This window comes from Phasianus colchicus, chromosome 21 (genome assembly GCF_987193195.1).
Source record: "Phasianus colchicus chromosome 21, bPhaCol1.hap1.1, whole genome shotgun sequence".
Lineage (NCBI taxonomy): Eukaryota > Metazoa > Chordata > Aves > Galliformes > Phasianidae > Phasianus > Phasianus colchicus.
The window spans coordinates 2775417-2794012 of NC_143456.1; the positions used below are offsets into that span (position 1 = coordinate 2775417).

Below are 18596 nucleotides of genomic sequence, written 5' to 3' on the forward strand. Positions count from 1 at the left end.
TCCTTCTCTGTTTCTGCTCAGTGCCTCCTAACACTCCCCTTAAGCTGTGAAGCAAAGACGAGACTGTGAATGAGTTTAAGAGAGAAGGAGAAAAAGAGACAAAAATTGAGAAGCAGGAGCATCTTTTACACATGACAAAGATCTGAAATAATGTCATTTTAACTGCCGAATACACTTCAGCTTTCAGGAAAATCAGTCACAATGAGTGGGAACTTCTCCACCAAATGGCATGGCACCTTCCCAAACAAGCAGTCCTTTCCTGAAACTCAGAGACTTTGTAAGAGATTCATCTCCCAACAGTATTATCCTCAGCCATGCACCTCCTGGTAGAAAATCCCACTCTGCAGTGCCAGCAGCCTGACCTGCCCCTCTCATTTGTTTCAGCAGACCTCAATGCCTGATGCAAATACAAAAATGTTACAGGGCACAAAAGAGATAAGAACTCTCCAGGCGTGTTTTATTACACCACTTTATCATCTAACACAGAACATAGGGATGTAGTGTAAAGCACCACACGCCCCTGAAGGTGTGAAGTTCTATTTTCATAGAACAGCTTCCCCAGGAGGGCAACCCGCTCAAAGCTCAGCTCCAGCAATTTCCAAAAACACACAGATAAAAGCCAATCCCCATAAAAACGTGTTGCTGTGAGCAGAACACGTTCAGTCGTGGGTGAGAACACAGGGACACAACGACAGCAATTCCTTCCATGGTCCAAGAACCTAAAGCTGCTTCTCCAAACAAAACAGGTCAGACAACACAAGGCTCCCCAGCCCTGCTGGATCCCCACAGCTCCAAGGTGAGAGGATCTTGGCTGGAGTGCCCAGGAAGGGGCTGCCCAACAGGGTGAGCATACATGTGCACTTACACCTGGAACTAGATTCTTGCATAGGCAGCAAAACCAGCAAACAAAGCCAACAGCACAGCCTGGCACCAAAGCAACCAGGAGGCAAAGCTCAGCTCTCCCATCCCAGCCCCAGCTCTCCTTTACAGCATCCCTTCTGCTTCAGCAGATCCAATTCTGCCCCAACCAATCCCTCACTGTGCACCTCTACACCTTACCAGGCACCCAACCAACAGCTGCATAACTCTGGCATTCCTGGGAAGGCAGAAGGGAGGGAGGTCTGCCCCAAGCAGAGCTGCTCATCCCATGTGATACAATTGCTTGTAAAAATTCCATGTAGCTGCTAGAACGTAATACTGTCCAAATGAAAGCCCAGGGGCTACAGCTGAACCCCTGGTGGCTCTATTGAGTTGAAGGGCATTGTTTTCTTTTTTCTTTTTTCCCCTTTTTTTTTTTTTAAATTTTAATATTCATTGATCTGAGCAAACATAATAATCACCATCTGCTATGAACACAGTTGGAATGGAAAAAAAAAAAAAATCAAAATGAAAGCAGGAAGGCTGCATGCCCGGCTGCTGTACAGCACAGCTCTGACCCCAGCACATCCACCAGCACGCAGGTGAAGTGTTTCTTACACAATTCCTGCCTGAAATTATCCGTAACATGAAAAATTCACCTTTAGCCAGAGGGGTTTGGGACTGCTTTCCCTTTCGGTGCAGGGCTGCTTTCTGTTTCCTTTTGTTCTAACGCTCTTGTACACTAAGTGGAAAAGGATCTCAGATCTTGACATCCCACTTCAGCAGCGAGATGTCACAGCAGCCACGTCCGCGCCTCCGCTGCCATGCACGGCACTCAAGCACCTCCTCAGCCCCTCCATTACTGGAACGAGATGCTGAATAAATTCCCTCAGCTCCTACAGAGGGTAAAAACAACAAAACACAGGCAGGAGTGTTTAATGACTCAGCGCAAGGGAAAATAAATGGCTTCAAAAACACAAGTGCTCCTGGGGAAAGCAAGCTCTCTGCGGGTACAGAAAGAACTGAAGCTACACGGGTGTTGTCACAGGTCCAGCCCCACACCTCCAGCACTGCGACCCACAGCAGGCAAAGGAAGGGGAGATTTCCTACAGGGCATTCTATGGCCACTAATTAGTGAAATTCAGGTATTAAGCCGTCTCCAATAGTCCAAAAAAAGCCCCCGAAAAAGCAACCAACCACCCAAGACAACAACCAACCACCATCTCTATTTTGCAGCTTCCCACTGCTCCCTTATTTTTATTCCCATCCCAACCCAACTTCTGCAGCCAGAACAGTAGCAGCACTACAGAACGGCACAGACCTGGAGCCTGAGATGAGGCTCTTCAAATGATAAGAGGAATTGATTTTGAGCAACAGGGGGATTTTTGCTGGATTTGGATGCATTTATACAGGTTCAGGTGAAAGCTGTCACTGAAACGATGCTGGGCTTCGAGTGGAAGGGGCTCCTCACACTGGAGCAGGAAACAAACTGTAGGAAAGCTCGGATGTGATGGACCATGAATAGCAATAGGTTTCTATCTCTGGTGGCTCCTGAATGCATTACTGCACTCATTCTAAAGCCTATCACACTGATCACAAACCTTCACGTTGTCATGGGTTTTCTGGACAAGCAGGATTATTTGGGTATTAATCCTCTGCTAGATTTAGCAGTGCTCTCTGCCTGGAAGCAGCCACACTGATCCCCTCCCCCCCCCCGACTCCCTGGCTCCAGCTCCACGCACTGACAGGTATTTATTTGTGAGACCCTGGCAGCATTCAGCTCGCAGCAATTAGCATTATTTTGAAAAAAAAAAAAAAAAGGAATTAAAAAAAAAAAAGGCTCTAAGTGCATGCAGCCGTCCCATAGCACTGCTCACGTTGCGCTCGCCAGGCTGACAGACAGCAGCTCCATTACCTGCTATTTCTAATACACCTCTTACACACGTTTTCTCCTGGATAACACTAAGCCGGAGCTGTTCGCAGTCCTCCGGGAGCCTTCCAAGCGACGAGGTGGATCTGGCTGTAAAAGGCAGAGTGACCTAAAATCTGAGGCTTACAGTGTTGCATAACCTTTGAAATAATAAAAATAATTACAAATTGAATTTCCAAATAAACCAAAGCCTCAAGGGAAGAGCCTCAGCTCAGCGTTCGGGAGCCTTCAGCCACATGTTTCCTGCTAACATTTAAGGGAGCTGCAAGGCTAAATCCCCAACTCTCCAGCAAGAACATGGCCTTTAGGTTTCCCATCCCGAGGGATGAAGGATGGAGAAGTAGGTTATTTGCATTTACACCGCTAACTGCGTGTTGCTGATAATGAAGGAAAAAATTAAACAAATATTAACGTCCCCCTCGACTTTACCCTGCAATATCAAGTGCGCGGGTAAGGAGAGCAGCTATGAGAACACAGCATTCAACAGCTGTAGGCTTCTCCATCAGCAGCAGCCCTGCCCAGCCCAGGGCATCCCTCTGCATCACATCCTGCTCTCAGCAGTTCTGTGCTCCCCTCCACAACCGCAGGCGCAGCATCAGCACACAGAGGAACTGCACAAAAGCCGAAAATGAGACTTTATGTACACAGGCAGACACACGGGGAAAATTGCTATCAATTATGCTAGTTAATTATACATTATAATAGAATTAGAGTAAACCCTCCTCATTATCTCCCAGTTCAGAACCTGCTCGCAGCAAGCTGACCACATGCTGCACTAACGCCGGCAGCCCTCGCATTAACCTCTGTCCCTGCCTCTCTGCTTGCTGCCGTGCCCTGACCTTGCTCCTGGCTGACCTCTCGTTGGAAGACAGAGGCTGTAGCAGCGTGGAGCACGGGCTGCCCTCCCACACCCACTGCAGGACGTGGGGCATCAGGCAGTGACAGCACAGAGACAGCTGAAAGTGCTGCCGGATGGAGGAGAGGAAGCTGTATTGCTGCTGAACACTCGGAGCGATGGTGCTTTGCAGGGTGGGAAGCAGAGCTCCCACCAGTCCCTGCACATCTCCGACCAGTCCCGAGGGCCACACAACTGCAGAGAAGGCTATAATTTAATTTCCCCTGCGTGCAGTTTAATGGAGTTTCCTCCTTTTCCGCTGCAGCAGTAACACCAAGCTACAAGCTGCACCCCAGCTTCCATCTCTGCCGTGTTCCCAGCAGATGCCCATCTGCTTCCATGGCTTCAGAGGTGAAAACTGAAAGTCAAGATGGACATTTCTGTGAAAGTCATGATGGACATTTTAGCTTTTCAGCCCCGGGGGCTCAGTGTGAGCCCAGAACCCCTCTGCCAGCCTCACACCCACAGGCACTGCTCCATATACACGTACACCCAAACCGACGCACTGCACTGACAGGCAGGGACCATTTCTTACCCTGACCCTTTCTTCCCTGAGATAGAAAGCTTCAACAACTCCACGTTTAAGGATCATCTACAAAAATCACAAATAGCTATATTTTAAAAAATTGCTTTAACATTTTAAACCCTCAAATGTCATCCAAAATAACTGTAGTCAGCCTGAAAAGATGCTATTTTCCAGTTGCCTGCAGCAGACCCAGGCACGGTGTACATCTTGCTCTCAAACTGCATCACTTCTGCCCTGCCATGGGAAACCCTCCCTTGGGAGGCCCAGCGAGGTAAGGGAGGAGCTACTGGGAGATGAATGAGAAAGACACATCCACCTCGTGCTGCAGCACACAGAACAAACTGAGCCCCACCGCTGCCCCCGCGTCCCTTCCTAGCAATGAGCTCATCTGAATTCGCACAGGGTTCACAGCACTCGACCCCAAATACGTGGAGCAAGGCAAAGCAGAGTGAGCAGGCAGGGTGGCAGGTGCCAGGAGGAGATGCTCTTTTTGTACTTTCCAGGCTTTAAAATGGCTTTTCACGTGTTAGACCCACTCTTTTTCTTTAATAGCACGAGGACAAAACTGCACTTAAGGGGGAAAGGAGCATAAAAGAAAGGTAATAAACATTTAATGATCCAATAATTGGTTATATCAGAGTAATCACTGCTCGGTAATTAACTCCCATTCCTGCTTGCTCATTTCATATTTTCTGTACCCTTTGATAGGTTCATGTGACTATCAGCATTCCTTAGAAACTCACACTGAACCTTTCAAGGAAGGAGAGAAGCAGCAACACCATCACTCAATACCTTACCACTCAGCAGGCACTGACTTCATCCCATGGATTTGGGGTTTTCTCATGTTATGGGAAAAATGAATGAGCTGTATGCTGCCTATGTGGGCAAACATGTTGGACATGAAATCAAATCTTGAAAGGTAACAACAAAATAACTGCTTTGCATTACAATGCACATACATACTCATGCATCACACAGAAACTTCTGCCTCCAAGGTTTGAGGGGTCACAGAGCACGTCGGATAAAAGACATTCTTCAGGAGTCAAACACTGTGCCCTAAATGCCAACGTCACACAAGACACAGGTACTGCAGCATCGTATTTCAGACCACTGCTCTGTGTATTAACAAAACAAATGTCAGGTACCACGAGGAACACTGAAACTGAACACAAAGTGTGGACTTGGTGAGAACCACCTGCACAGTGGGTGCAAGTCGACCCGAGGAGCTGCTGGGCTGCCTGCATGGTGCCCGTGTACTTGGAGGCACCAGGAGCAATGGGAAGGGAGGGAGTCACGCACAGAGACTGGAAGGGGCAGGAAAATTAGCGAGCTCCTTGCCATTAATGGAAAAATAACTGCGGAGCGCCGTAACAGATTTCTCCTCTTTTGTATGCATAGGAATATTTATTCAATCAATGTTCTGTAACAAAACAGGCCTCTGGTGAGCTATTGTGCAGAGCGAGTTCCATTCAGAGCGCGGCGATTTGAGTCCCACCACCTGTTCATCCGGGTTGGAGACAGCACAGCAAGCAGCCAGGCAGGAAGAGGCACTGAGGGCCAAACTCCACTGTGTGCTACACTGGGCACAAGAAAAAGCCCCACGCTGTCCCCCAAATACACTCCTCCGTAGAAAGCCACTTTTGCAAAGCCTTGCAGTAAAGATGTATTTAGGTGTACACCTAATATGGATGTATTTATGTATATATCTGATAACAAGCTCCTGACTGCACATAAGCAAATACTCATTAGAGTGAGGTTTTACATCAAGCGTTGTCCTAAGGAAGGACTGATGTAAGCAACAGCACACAGACACGGTCACCAGACAAAGCCCTGCTCGTGTCTCACAGCGCAAACTGTCTGTCCTCTCCACGTCCACACTGCTCACCACAAATCACACCGTGCCACACACGAACCCCCCTCCATCTCATACACCTCCTGTCACAAAGCAGCTTTGCTCGTGAATTTGTTAAGCAAGGATTAAAAAACCTGCACTGGTTTACACATTTTTATAGGCCAGTTAGTAATGCAGATATCCCAGTTCCGTGACACACCACCACACCAGCAGACACCAGCACTAATGACAGCCCTAATTTGCTTATCACCATCGCAGCTGTCAGAGGCAGTAACACAGCCTTTAACATTTCTCATAGCCGGATTTAAGGAGACGGATGACTATAAGGCAGCTCTGATACACTGCAGTGGTGCAGTGCATGAAGGACAAGATACAAGGGGCTGTTTGGGAAGGGATGAGCATAAGGTGCAGCACAGCAGCAGGTGATGGTGAGCCTTGTGCAGCTCAGCTGCTCCAGCTGGGAAGGTTGCAGGTTTTAGACAAAAATAAGGAATAAAGCCAAAAAATAAGGATCTTCTTGGCTTATTACCCCTTTTGTGCTCCAGTTTTCACCTGAGGGTACAAAGGAGAAGCAGAACACGGCTCTGTGCTGCAGAGAGGCTGCACTGCCGCATGCTACAGTCTGCAGATCCCAAAGACCTCCTGTGAATCCACACCTGGGAACGTGAAGGCAGAGAACAGCTAAGAGCTGAACAGTTTGCCCTATGCTCAGAAATGTAGAGCTGGGCCGTGTAAACGCATCCTCTGTATGTAAACATAACACCAACAGAAACTCAAAACATTCGGAGTAGCAGCCAAGCACAGAGGACTGAAAAACCCTTCAGATTTCTAAGCTGACTTTGGAGTTCTTTCATTGGCATTAGCATTGCCCTCTGAAGAACCATGGAAATCCCAACAGGGATTGGGTACCGAGCTGTACAAGCCCAGCTGAGTGAGTGGGATGGACAGACATACAGCGTGGGATAAGCTGGGACAGACAGACAGACATACAGCACAAGGGCTGCCGCTTTCCCCTGCACTCAAGGGCATTACACCCAATGTTTTCAATGCACAACCCCCTCCTCAACCCACAGCACAACCCAGCATCACCAAGCTCAGCCTATCTGCACGGGAACGTGGTGACCCATACTCTAACACTGTAATCTAATCCTTGAACTAAAGACAGTTTAATGCCTTTACAAATCCATATGTTTTCTAATACCACCATTGCTGTCAGCAGACTACAGGAGAGCCTCTTTGAAGATGGAAGTGAAATGACAAAGCACATCATTGTGAAGGCAATTATATGCTGCAGTAACCATTTTACAATGGCCCATATGGGCTGTATTTCAACAACACAATTTCCAAATCTGCCTTAGCAAACATATATCTCCGTCCCAAACCCAGGTAGATTTTACAAAACAAAATAAGACCGCAGCCAGAACAAATCCAGAATATGGATAACAGATGTAAAAATATGCCAACAAGGAGACCAGAGAGATTTCTGTCAGAGCACCGAACAAAGAGAGCAGCCACAGCAGACCTTACAGGCTATTCACTGCACAGTCACCCATTCAGGGGACTCGGAGACCTGGTTTTATCAGCAATCTGATTACACACTCGCCTGCCTTCCTATGCAGCTGCCCAATTCACTGCTGGGGTCACCATCCCACCCACCTCCCCAGGGACTGCAGGGCAGGGCAATTGAAATCCCAAGTTAGAAATTAAAACCACGTATGAACCAATGCAGTGCGGGCTTACTCCAAATCCCCTCCAACATCCTGCACTGGGCCTAGATGATGGGAACTGGAGAAAAGAAAAAAAAAAAAAACAACAAAAAACCCACATACCAGGTCCTGACACGTCAGTGCCAATTCATTAACAAACCACCTGCACTGCATTTCCTGCACTGCAATGCCAAGAGGACGTACCATGCAGCACGCGTGCAACAAGCAGCGAGCCAGCAGCAGGGCCTCACAAAGCGCCTGCTGCCGTTCCCATTATTGTCAGCTCCTCAAAATGATCCGGGGAAGCTGGGCAAGAGCATTTCAAAGACTTTAATCCATGTGAAATATTACTTCCTGGCACCGGAAATTCAATCCCCAGCAATGAAAACAAAAAGCACGCTCATAAACGTACCTTCCAACCCGGCCAATAGAGCCCCATTTAGGCACACACACACACCAAAAAATCCCTTTACTCATTAATATAGAGGAAACTTGAAATAATTGCTGTAATTGCAGTTAAAAAATTAATCGTGTTTTGAGATAAATGCAGATAAAAGCATGTTTTACTAATTATCTTTTGAAGCTTCTGCTCATGAAAGATTAAAGGTGGAAGAAAAGTTGTTGAAGCACTGAAGACAAAAACGCGACCATTTGAAACCACTTTGAAGCCACGCTACATCACATGATTGAACTCTAACGTCCAGATGTACTGAAAAAGGAGACTGATTCAGCAGCAAAACATGTCCACTGGATCGTCAGTGCAGGCAGCACCTGAGCACAGCTGCACTGTGAGGCCACCTCTGCGGAACGGAATCACCCCAAGGAAAGCCTGGCACTTCCATTCACCTGCCTGCAGATAACAATGCAAATCATCCCCATGCTGCTCCATGCCCAACACACCATCTCACATCAGCACGAATGCAGACTACCTCAAAGAACTCCAGGAAAACTAATTCAGAGTAAACACAGCGACTGCGGGCTGAAATTCTGCACGCCGGTGTCCACGCACTGCTGGAGAAATGCTGGGTTTCTGCAAAGTGAACAAGTTGAGAAAACGCTATTTATACAAAATTGCTAAGATGCTTCATTGCCATTTCACATACAATTTGTGTTGTTTCAATATCCCTAAAATATATAAGCATGTATTTCCTTATTGAGGAGTGACTGAAAGAACCAAAACCAGCACAGCTTCCACAAGCGTTTACCTGAGCTCAAACACTCATGAGTTTGTCAGTGAGTTCAGAGAGACCCACAACAGTGCACAGACACCTTCCTGAGGTGAGATGCTACCCAAAGACCATTCCTCTCTGCCCACCCACACCGTATTCACATCCTTCCCCCAACCCTCCGCACCAGTTCCCCCTTCCAGCCACAAAGCACCAGTGACACCCAATTAATGAACCCTGCTGTCGCAACAAACCTGAGCAGGGCCAGGTAAAATTAAATAGTTGGCTTTTCATAACCACACATCCAAGGAAATGTGCCAATGCCTTTTTATTTGCATATCTGGCAGGCTGCCCCAGACAACTAATACATAAGTGACAGCGTACAGGTGTATTAGTTTAGAGTTTGCCTTTAATCTAGAGGTGTCAATTTGCTTCTCTTTTAATTACATCCATCTTGATATGTTATTACAACCTCATGAAACTTCCTCATTACGTGAATGGCTATAAATACATACACACGACAAAGAGTTGTTATACATTTTCTGGTTCAGCAGTGGAGGCACACTATGGAAGCCCACATGTCATGTACACTTAAAGTTTCAGTGCTCCCTCGCCTCTCCCCCTTCCCTATTCTCTTCATTCTATTCCCTTTCATCCAAGACCAAGATGTACGTATTTTATTTGTTTAATTTAATGAATCTGCTGCAATCCCCTTGCTAGCAGCATTCTGATGCAAGCACTATCAGCTCACAGAGCCCTTTCAGCATATGCGTGTCCTTCTGGGTTGCAACTCTGTGAGAACGTCTGTTTGTCATTAGGCAAATATAGGGAGATTGCACTGAGGTCTTATAAACATGCAAAGATCCACTTTTGTAGCTACATAATTCACTGAGTTTTTCAACACACATTCTGAGGTTGAAAACTTGGCAGGTCCATCCACCAGATGTATCTTTCTGATCCCAGGACTCATTAAAATTTACTTTTTTTGAATTAAAAAAAAGACTCCAGCTGACTCAGCTGCTGAGCTACATTAATTGCATTTTTATTATTTTTTTCCATAGTTAAAGTGACTAACGACGAAAGAGTCCCTGCCCATAAGCACAATAGCCAGGCAGTAAAAATTACTAGGACTTTTAATCGTTTGGTAATATCCAAATCACATAAAACAAAGGGAGGCAATTTGGTCCCCTCCAAACAGACGGTTTTGATTTTCAGTATTTATTTTGAATTTCTTGAAGTGAAGAAAAGAAGGGACAAAAGCCCCAGTTTCACACCAAAGATACCATTCAAAGGTCAAAGTGCCCTTGATGTACATTAAAACCCACAACACTGAGTTGCAACACAAATCATCCCCAACAGCAACGCTTCTTCCTTCGTTTCCTCACCACGCGCTCTCTTCTGAGATCACAGCCACTTTCGCTCCCCCTGTGCACAGCTGGCCAGATGTGCACACCTTCCCACACCTCCTGTGTGGACCCCCAAAGGATGCTCCCAGCACCCTCCAGAGAGGCGCAGTACAGGCAGACGGGTGTGCAGAAGCCCAGAGGAAGGTGAAGAAGATGAGGAAGGTGAGGAAGGCTGCCGGGAGCCAGGCCAGCAGCAGAGATTCCAGCCACCCCTGGACAACTCTTTTTATACCAGGCACCCCCTGGCCCCTGGATGGAAGAGACAGGTCGATGGTAGTTTTATTCCTGAGCCAACAGTTCCCTTTTGCTACCAAATAAAATCACAAGAAGATGCAATTTATAGAAGCACTGGTTCTAGAGGAGAAGCAACTTTCACTTTGTGAAGCCAGCAAACATGTGCAAGACTGAGTAACAGAGATCAGTGCCGACATGAAACCAATCTTCTGCATGGCTGGGAAGCAACTGCTCCCATTTGGACATGGGGTATTCATCCCATCCGTGCATCACTCAGCACTGCACAACCCATGCTCAGATACATCAGATATTAGCACACCTCTGCACACCCAGCACATCTGTCTGAGCAGATTCTGAAACCAGGAGGACCAGGATGCGCACCAAACAAAATCCCAGTAAATCCACACTCAGTGTACGCCATGCAACATGATCAAATTACACCTGACAGGGGAAAAAAAACACAAATACACACAGTGCCAGGGAATAACGTACTTTTTCTGCTGACTTTCACACCGCTGTGGGCAGGGCACAGAACCAAAGCCCTCCCTGCAGCATTTACCAGACTGAAGATTTACCCCTTTGGTTAAAGCCTGCTCCTCCTCCAGCACATCAGCGTGCAAACTTCAGCAGCGGTGTTGCCAAGATACAAGGAGAAAAATCTCAAGATATTAAGGTAACACACTACTTAAAGGCAAAGAGAAGAGTAGAGCTTCGACAAATTGCCACCTCACGTTCTGTTGTTACAGCAAAACAAATCCCTACCTGCATTAGCCATCTCTCATTACTTACGGAGTGGATTTTCATAATATCCATTTTACAACAAAGGAGTTTAGAGGACTACGATGTTCTGAAGTGGTCTTCACCATGGCTTGGCATCCAGTCAAAACGACAACGAACTGACTGCACAAGGAATGCATGCAGCTGGTAATTTGCGGCACACACACAGCCAAACCCAAGGAGAACGCAGATACTGAACTGATAAGCCATAAGGATGACGTATAGGAACACAGGGAAACAGAGCAAACCGTTTCCCTGGCAGAACCAGCACGACACGGCCTCAGCAGAACACTGCAACTCAAGTCAAGGGAAACTCAGAGTTAAAAATGCCACATCTCAGCCCACAACTTCCTAATTCCATTACCCTTTTATTAATTGCATTTGAGACTTGCTAAACTTGAGCTTGGGCTATTTTTAAAACCTATCTGACTCAACTTATTGTTGCTGAGAACAAAGATTGAACTTCTAATTTAGCTGCAGATAATTACGAAGCTGCAGGTCAGACCCCCGGTGTAATGCAGTAGGGTCTTCACTCAAACTGATAGAAACAGTCCTTTAAAATAATGTAAGCCTAGCAACAGAGAAACAGGTGGAAAGGAGCCACCTCATCCAGCGAGGAATCTGCCTGCCTCCCTCCTAGCTGAGCAGACACCAGGTGTATTGCTGTTTAAGCAGGGGCAGGTTGTGGTGAGCGTTCCCCCTGGCAGTGCAGGCTGTACCAGGGCATATCTGCATACACAGATCCCACCTGCAGCCTCAAGGAACAACATCTCCCTTTGGTTCACCGTGTTCCCATCCAGTTGCCAATATGTCTCTATTGATCTCAGCATTGTAACTCAATCTTTCAATTACTCGGCCCCTTGATGTCTTTCTGCTGATTTTTTTTTTTTTTTTTTTGCCTTTCTCTAGTGACCGTTTCCCTTCCAAGTTCCTGATCCTTTACCCTTACTTTATAAACCTATTTCTTTACACTCCCTTGTCCCAGCAGAGGCGAGAGATATTTAATGAGAAAGGGCTTACTTTCCCAAGCAAATAGCAGGAAAAAAAAAAAAAAAAAATAGATGCCAAGATAAAAAAAAGGATAAGAGTGTCTTTTGTCCTATTGATATGTGGTATAATTCCCATTAATGATAATCTTAAAGAGCGGGGCCAGCAGAGACTACTTGAATCATGTCTATCTAAAGAAATTGTCCGTATAGTTTAAACTCTTACTTCTTTAACTCACGGCCATTGTGTCTCCTGCTACCACCCATGGGAAAGGGAAAAATCCCCACCTTAGTTTCTTTGTTACCTTCAGGAGTTTAAAAGAATACTTACACAAAGATAGCAATCCTCTGTCATTCTGTGTGCAAAGAGACAGCATCAGCTCTCCACCAGCCTGTGAGTCAGGGGGAGCCGGGGGTGTCCAGCTTCCCAAAGAAGCATCAGGCTTTTATTCACATGCCCAAATTACAGCAATGCAGCTTTCCAAAATTACCCAAGAGGTTCCTCTGATGGAACATGCATCCCGCTGTTATCAGCCCCAGTTTCAGTTCTGGTTGCAGATGCTTCAGCTCTGGTCACAGAGGGTTTTCATCAAGAGACGTAGCTGCTCTGTCAAGGTTATCTCAAAATTTGATCTCAGGTCAATTTACTGCTTCCTCTAAGCACACAGTGAAAATAATAAACACATTGCTTCGTATGATATCCCTGTGTCACACCAGACTTAACGCCACTCGCCATCCATGGATATCTTCATTTAGTTATTACCTTCTCTTCTCTGCTGGTCTAAATCTGAAGACTTGAATGTGCAAACAGAGACCAGGACAAACACAGACACATCTAAGCAGTCAACAAATACAAGGAGGGCTACCAAGATTTGCTGACAGCACTGAGCAAACATCTGATGTTAAGATGCTGCTGCAGTAAGGCATGAGGATCAAATTCCTCTTGAAATATGAAAGGATAGAGACAAGGCAGAACAAACTGTTGAAATCTCAGAGAATTTAAGTAAACAGGTTAATCATGCCAGCTGAAGGCTGGTGTGAACAGAACGATCCAAGGAGGAATACCACTGCAAGTCCATCACGCTGGTGTCCAACCCCAAGCTCCTACTGTCACACACACAGTCCATGAGTGATTCCAGTGGGCTGTGCACAGCAATGGGCATTGCTCAGTGGGTATCAAAGCAATCTCCTGCCTTACATGCAGGAGCATACATGGTGTTACACTGTATAAACAGCACAGACACGCTGTTTAGACCACAGTATCTTTGAAACCTTCCTGTTATTTCCACGTTTTGTTTGTGCATCAGCAGTGTCTTTATTTAAAAGCCCCATCAGCTGTTCAGCTTGACTCCATGTAGTCCTGTATTATTTTATCCATCCAATAGATAGAACTGCCATAGCTAACATCTGCCTCGATCACACAAACTCAGAAGAACAATTGCTAAAAAATTATTTACACTCAGTGGATGGAATCATCTGACACAGAATATGAAGCTCATTAAACAGCTCCTTGACAAATATTTGTCAGCATTTCTCATTTGTAATTAATTATATTGGGCTTTACCTGACAATAATTCAGCACATTCGCAAAATGCAGAACAAAAATCAGCTCAGTGTGCACATGGCAAGGGACTGTGTTGCTCTTATGAAACAAAAGTCCCCTTTAAACACACTCACTGCCCCACGCCATCCCCGTGCTTTATACATATCCGTGTCCCATTTCAGGCTTGTCAGACAAACTGCCCAAGCTGAAGCTAAACAAACATCCGCAGAAAAAACTCATTACCTTCCTCAGCTCTCAGAAAACCTGAAACCAAGTGCTTACTCTGTGGGGATGGCCAGAGCTGACTCAGGAAACACGAAGTACTTCCCAGGCTTTAAGCTATCTTAACATTCAGGTCAGATTTCATTTCTCATCACGTAAACCATCCTCACTGCTGCGTGCCAACAGCCCTGTCACGTCGGCCTGCTGCCAGGGCACGGAGGGAGGTGAACATGGCAGCGAACCCACACCCACTGGGGTTTGGGAATCCTGTGCTGTTGGGCTGACAGGACACCATCGCACCAAGCACGGGCACTTCTACAGCCTGAGAGATTTGACAAGGCCAGGAATCAACACAGCGAAACACACAGCAAGGCTGCTCAGAAATCCAGGCCAAGCTGCAGGGCTGCTCATTCAGCACAGCACAGTGACTGTGGAAGGCTATGGGTGCCCTGGTGCTGCTTACAGCACCCAGTGCTCCTTCAGAGCCTGACAAGGCCATGCGAGGGCTGGCCCGGCCACAATCACCAACAACACTGCATTTGCTCAACTGTCGCTCCTAGAAAACAACCAAAAATCAACAATGAGAGCCTGGTGCCTTCACTCCCTACTTCTCCCCAGTGCTCCCCACGCAGACATTACAGATGGAGGCACAGGCTGTGCCAAGCCCAGCAACTGATAACCAGAAGCGGGCGGCCTCTGTGCCCACACCGAGCAACTCAGGCCCCAGCAGCAAGGGCTGCTGACACCTGGACAGAGCACAGCTCCAGCAGTGGGAGCTGGTTAAAAAGATAATTTTGCTTCAAGGGATGGGAACTTTTATCAGTGTACTCATTACCAGTGTGTTAACAGACGCAATGATTCCTGGTGGAACCACAACAGCCATCAGATGCACCTTCTTGTACAGCACCCGTGTCTCCTCACTATCCATGAGCCTCACAACCCGGCACTTGGCACAATTTGGGCTTTTCCAGTCACCCCAACATAAAGCATTCAGGAAAGGTCAGGCAAAATGAAGCCACACGGAAATCCTTGTTCTCATTCACAGCACTCGTAAGAGTCCCACACATCCTCAGCAGCACAGAGCTCAGTCCCGTGCCCCTCCTGTGCCAGCCTACCCCTGCAGGTTCAGTTCTCCCAGAGGTGTACACCAGTTCCACCCTCTGCTCTTCGTAGAGCAGCCCAAACACCCTCTGTCTAAGCATACTCTCAGCCATGCTAAGCCTGGGGACAAGCTGAAGTCCAACACAAAGCACTAGGGCAATCTCATCATGTGCGGGGCACAAAAGTCCTCCAGAACCTGTGGAAAAGCGCCCAAAGAGCCCAAAGCTGATGCAAAGCATGATGTGCACACACACCAGGACACCTCTCCACAGCACCAGGGCTTCCTGCCTCCAGCACGAGTTGACATGCAAACCTGAGCATCCCACCAGCGCTGGGACACAGCTCCTATAGCAACCCAACCTCCTCCTCAATGCTGAAACCACAGCAAGCAATTCAGCATACTGCAACTCCTGCCACTGGGCTTCTGCCTGAGACACCTTCATCTCCCTCTGATCCTCAGAAACAACTTCTTCAACACATATACCAAGCTGCAGGAAAAAGCACCTAACAACGATTTTGTGACATTATTTCTCAACGCAGCATGAAATCGTTAGGTCAAAATGTGCCACCTATCACATGAACATTAAAAGTATGTCAAGTCTCAGTGTGCGAGCTATTGTTTTATCCAAACGTGATATTAGCTGGCAGAACTGGGTAATGTTTCTACGCTCCTTTTTAGCGATATGGGACTACGGTGGGACGGATGCACGCAGAAGCCACTCCTGGCTTTGCAAAAAGAGCAATTAGTTGGAGTTCAAGTGGAAAATAAATAAAAAAAATAAATAAGTGAAACACAGTCAAGAGATCTTCTAAAACATCCAACCAAGCTCTGATCATAAAACTTGCTCTCCGCTTCCCCTCCAAAAACCACGACGGCCAAATTCTCTGGTCCATATTCCCATAAAACCCCGTAACGACACAAAATGAGGCTTTGTTGGGAGGAAAACACAGGAATTTGTCCAAAACCTCTGCTTGCAAATTCCACTCTTGCTGACAAACACACACCGCGCTCCCTTAGCTGGAGCAGGGCACCCACAGACAGGAGCCCAGGTGGGAAGCAGAGCTGAAGCACTGCCCACACGTCCATCACATCACCATGGGCCGGGTGCAGGGGTCCAGAGGGCACAACCCTTCCATCACAGCACAGCGAGCTCTCTCCCAGACACCACTCCGGGTTGATGCAGGTGTAACCAAGGACAAACTCTGGCTCCAAGAAATAAATAATAATTCAGAAAAGAACAAAGAGAAAAGAAAACCACACCAGAAAATGCCAGCAAGCCTTCCTGGCTAAATATTGAAACAGCTTCAGAGCAACACACATTTTTTTGTTAAACAATCAGCTTCATCTTCGCATTTATTTTGACAGTTCATAATTGTTCCAGTTGCGATTCCAGAGCACGTAAACCCAAATCAATCCGCCTTTCACCGCACAAACTTCTCCCAGGCAGAAGTTCCGCACAACAAAGCCCTTCGCCCCGCCGCACCCCCGGGCCGCCCACGGTGGCCGGGGCCGGGCAGGCCGAGAACCGGGCGCTGCCCCTCCGCGGGGAGCACCGACCCGCCGGTGACAGGCCGGACACGAGGGGGAGAAGGAGGTGGGGGGAGGGGGGGGGTGCGCCCCGGGACACCCGGAGAGAAAAGTTTGAACGGGGAGCGAAGGGGGGGGGCGCGGGGAAGCCCCGATCCGCCGCCTCAGCCTCCGCCGGGAGCGGCCGCCGCGCTGCAGGTGTCCGCGGGGGGCGGGCGGGGAGCGGGCAGCGCGGAGCCCCGATGCCGGAGCGGAGGTGGGGGGGGGGGGAAAGGGGGCGGCGGGGGAACGGACCTCGACCCGGGGGAGCGGGCGGGGGCCGCGGCGGCGGAGGCGACGGCGGCGGCGTCGGGGCGGGGGCCCCCCCGCGGCTGCCCCCGCACACAATGAGGCGCACACAAAGCGGCGCCGCTCCTACCTCCAGCGCCTCGAAAGTGACGAAGCTGGACATCGCGAAACCGTCGATAATGTCCTCTTCGGCCGAGGACGACTCCCGCCGCTTCCTCCGGGGGGGCCGCGGCCGGGACGGCGGTGGGGGCCCATTGTCTTCCTTCTCGGAGCCCGAGGAGGAGAGCGCCGGGGCGGCCCCGGGGCCGGGAGCCCCTCCGGCGGCAGCGCCGCGCCGCCCGCCCTGGGCTCGCCGCTCCCGGTCGCGCTGGGACCGCGATCGCCGCTTCTTCCGAAGCCCGTTGCATCGCGCCGGGCCATCCATGTCTCTCGGCGGCTCTCCCTCTCGCTCTCGTCCCCCCCCGCCCCACCGCGGGCACAAATCCGGCTCTCCCCCGGCGGAATAACGGGGGAGGGAGGGAGGGAGCGAGGGAAGGAGGGAGGAGAGGGCGGAAAGGGGGTGGGGGGGGATGAAAGAATCCGAGCGCGGTTCCACCACCACCAGCGGCAAAGCACCAAATGTAAGAGATTCCTACGAGCGAGCCAAGGAAAGTAATGGCTGATCTCAGGTCGCCTTTGTAAAAAAAAAAAAAAAAAAAAAAAAAAAAAAAAGCAGCGAGAGAAAGAAAAAAAAAAAGCAAAAAAAAAAAAAAAAAAAGCAGCCTCACCGAGCAGGCAATAAATCAGAATAGCGGAATGCTTTGATCGGGGCTGGGAGGGCGCGGATCGCCGAAAGAGGGGAAAAAAGCAGAAAAGAGGGGAGGGGGGAAGAAATAAAGAAAGGAGAGACCCGCTGGAAGGAGGGAGCTGAGAGTATTTCCTTGCACAAAATTTATTTCCTTTCTTCCTTTCCTTCCCCAACTAGAAGAAGAAGTTCCAAAGGGGGGGGGGGGGAATAATTAAAAAAAAAATTAAAAAAATAATAATAATAAATAAATCTGCGGGTGCGCGGCGCTGCGCGGGGGTGCGGCCGCCCCCGCTCCGCTCTTTATCTCCGCTCGCACAATGATCGCGGCGTCCAGATGCGATGTTCTCAAGGCACCGACCGGGGGGGGACGCGGAACTGGGAACCCGGCCCCTCCGAACCCAGAACCAAACAATAAAAAAAGAGAAGGGGGGGAAATAAGAAGAAAAAGCAGCAAAACACGCCCACCCACCCCGGCTATTAATACGGATCAATCACGGTAAATTCATCGGATTAATTGTGGCGGAGAAGGGGTGGACGGGGGAGAGAAGGGAAGGAGGGGGGGGTGGTGACAATAAATCCGAGCGGAGAGGCGGCGGCCCCCTCCCCAAAAATAACCACGAGAAGCAGAAGAATAGGAAGAAAAAAAAAAAAAAAGGAAAAAAAAAAAAATAACAGAGGTGCTGATGAGGCTCAAATACGCTCCAGCGGGGACGGCACCAGCGGGGTTGCGCTTTCCGCCGCCGCCCTCGCCTCGCCCCGGCTGCGGGCCCCCCCGGCCCGGCGGAGGCAGC

At 48.6% G+C, this 18596-nt stretch overlaps 1 protein-coding gene across 6 annotated transcripts in view; it reads right to left on the reverse strand.

The window, feature by feature from the left end:
* AUTS2 (activator of transcription and developmental regulator AUTS2) overlaps positions 1 to 17686 on the reverse strand; it is a 657596-nt gene extending 639910 nt beyond the window's left edge. For all 6 annotated transcript variants that reach the window (XM_090122499.1, XM_090122497.1, XM_090122501.1 and 3 more), the window contains exon 1: positions 17149 to 17686. In XM_090122499.1, coding sequence (XP_089978625.1) covers positions 17149 to 17442 — 294 coding nt within the window. In that variant the 5' untranslated portion in view covers positions 17443 to 17686. The remainder of the gene's footprint in view (positions 1 to 17148) is intronic.
* Positions 17687 to 18596: the final 910 nt, after the last annotated feature.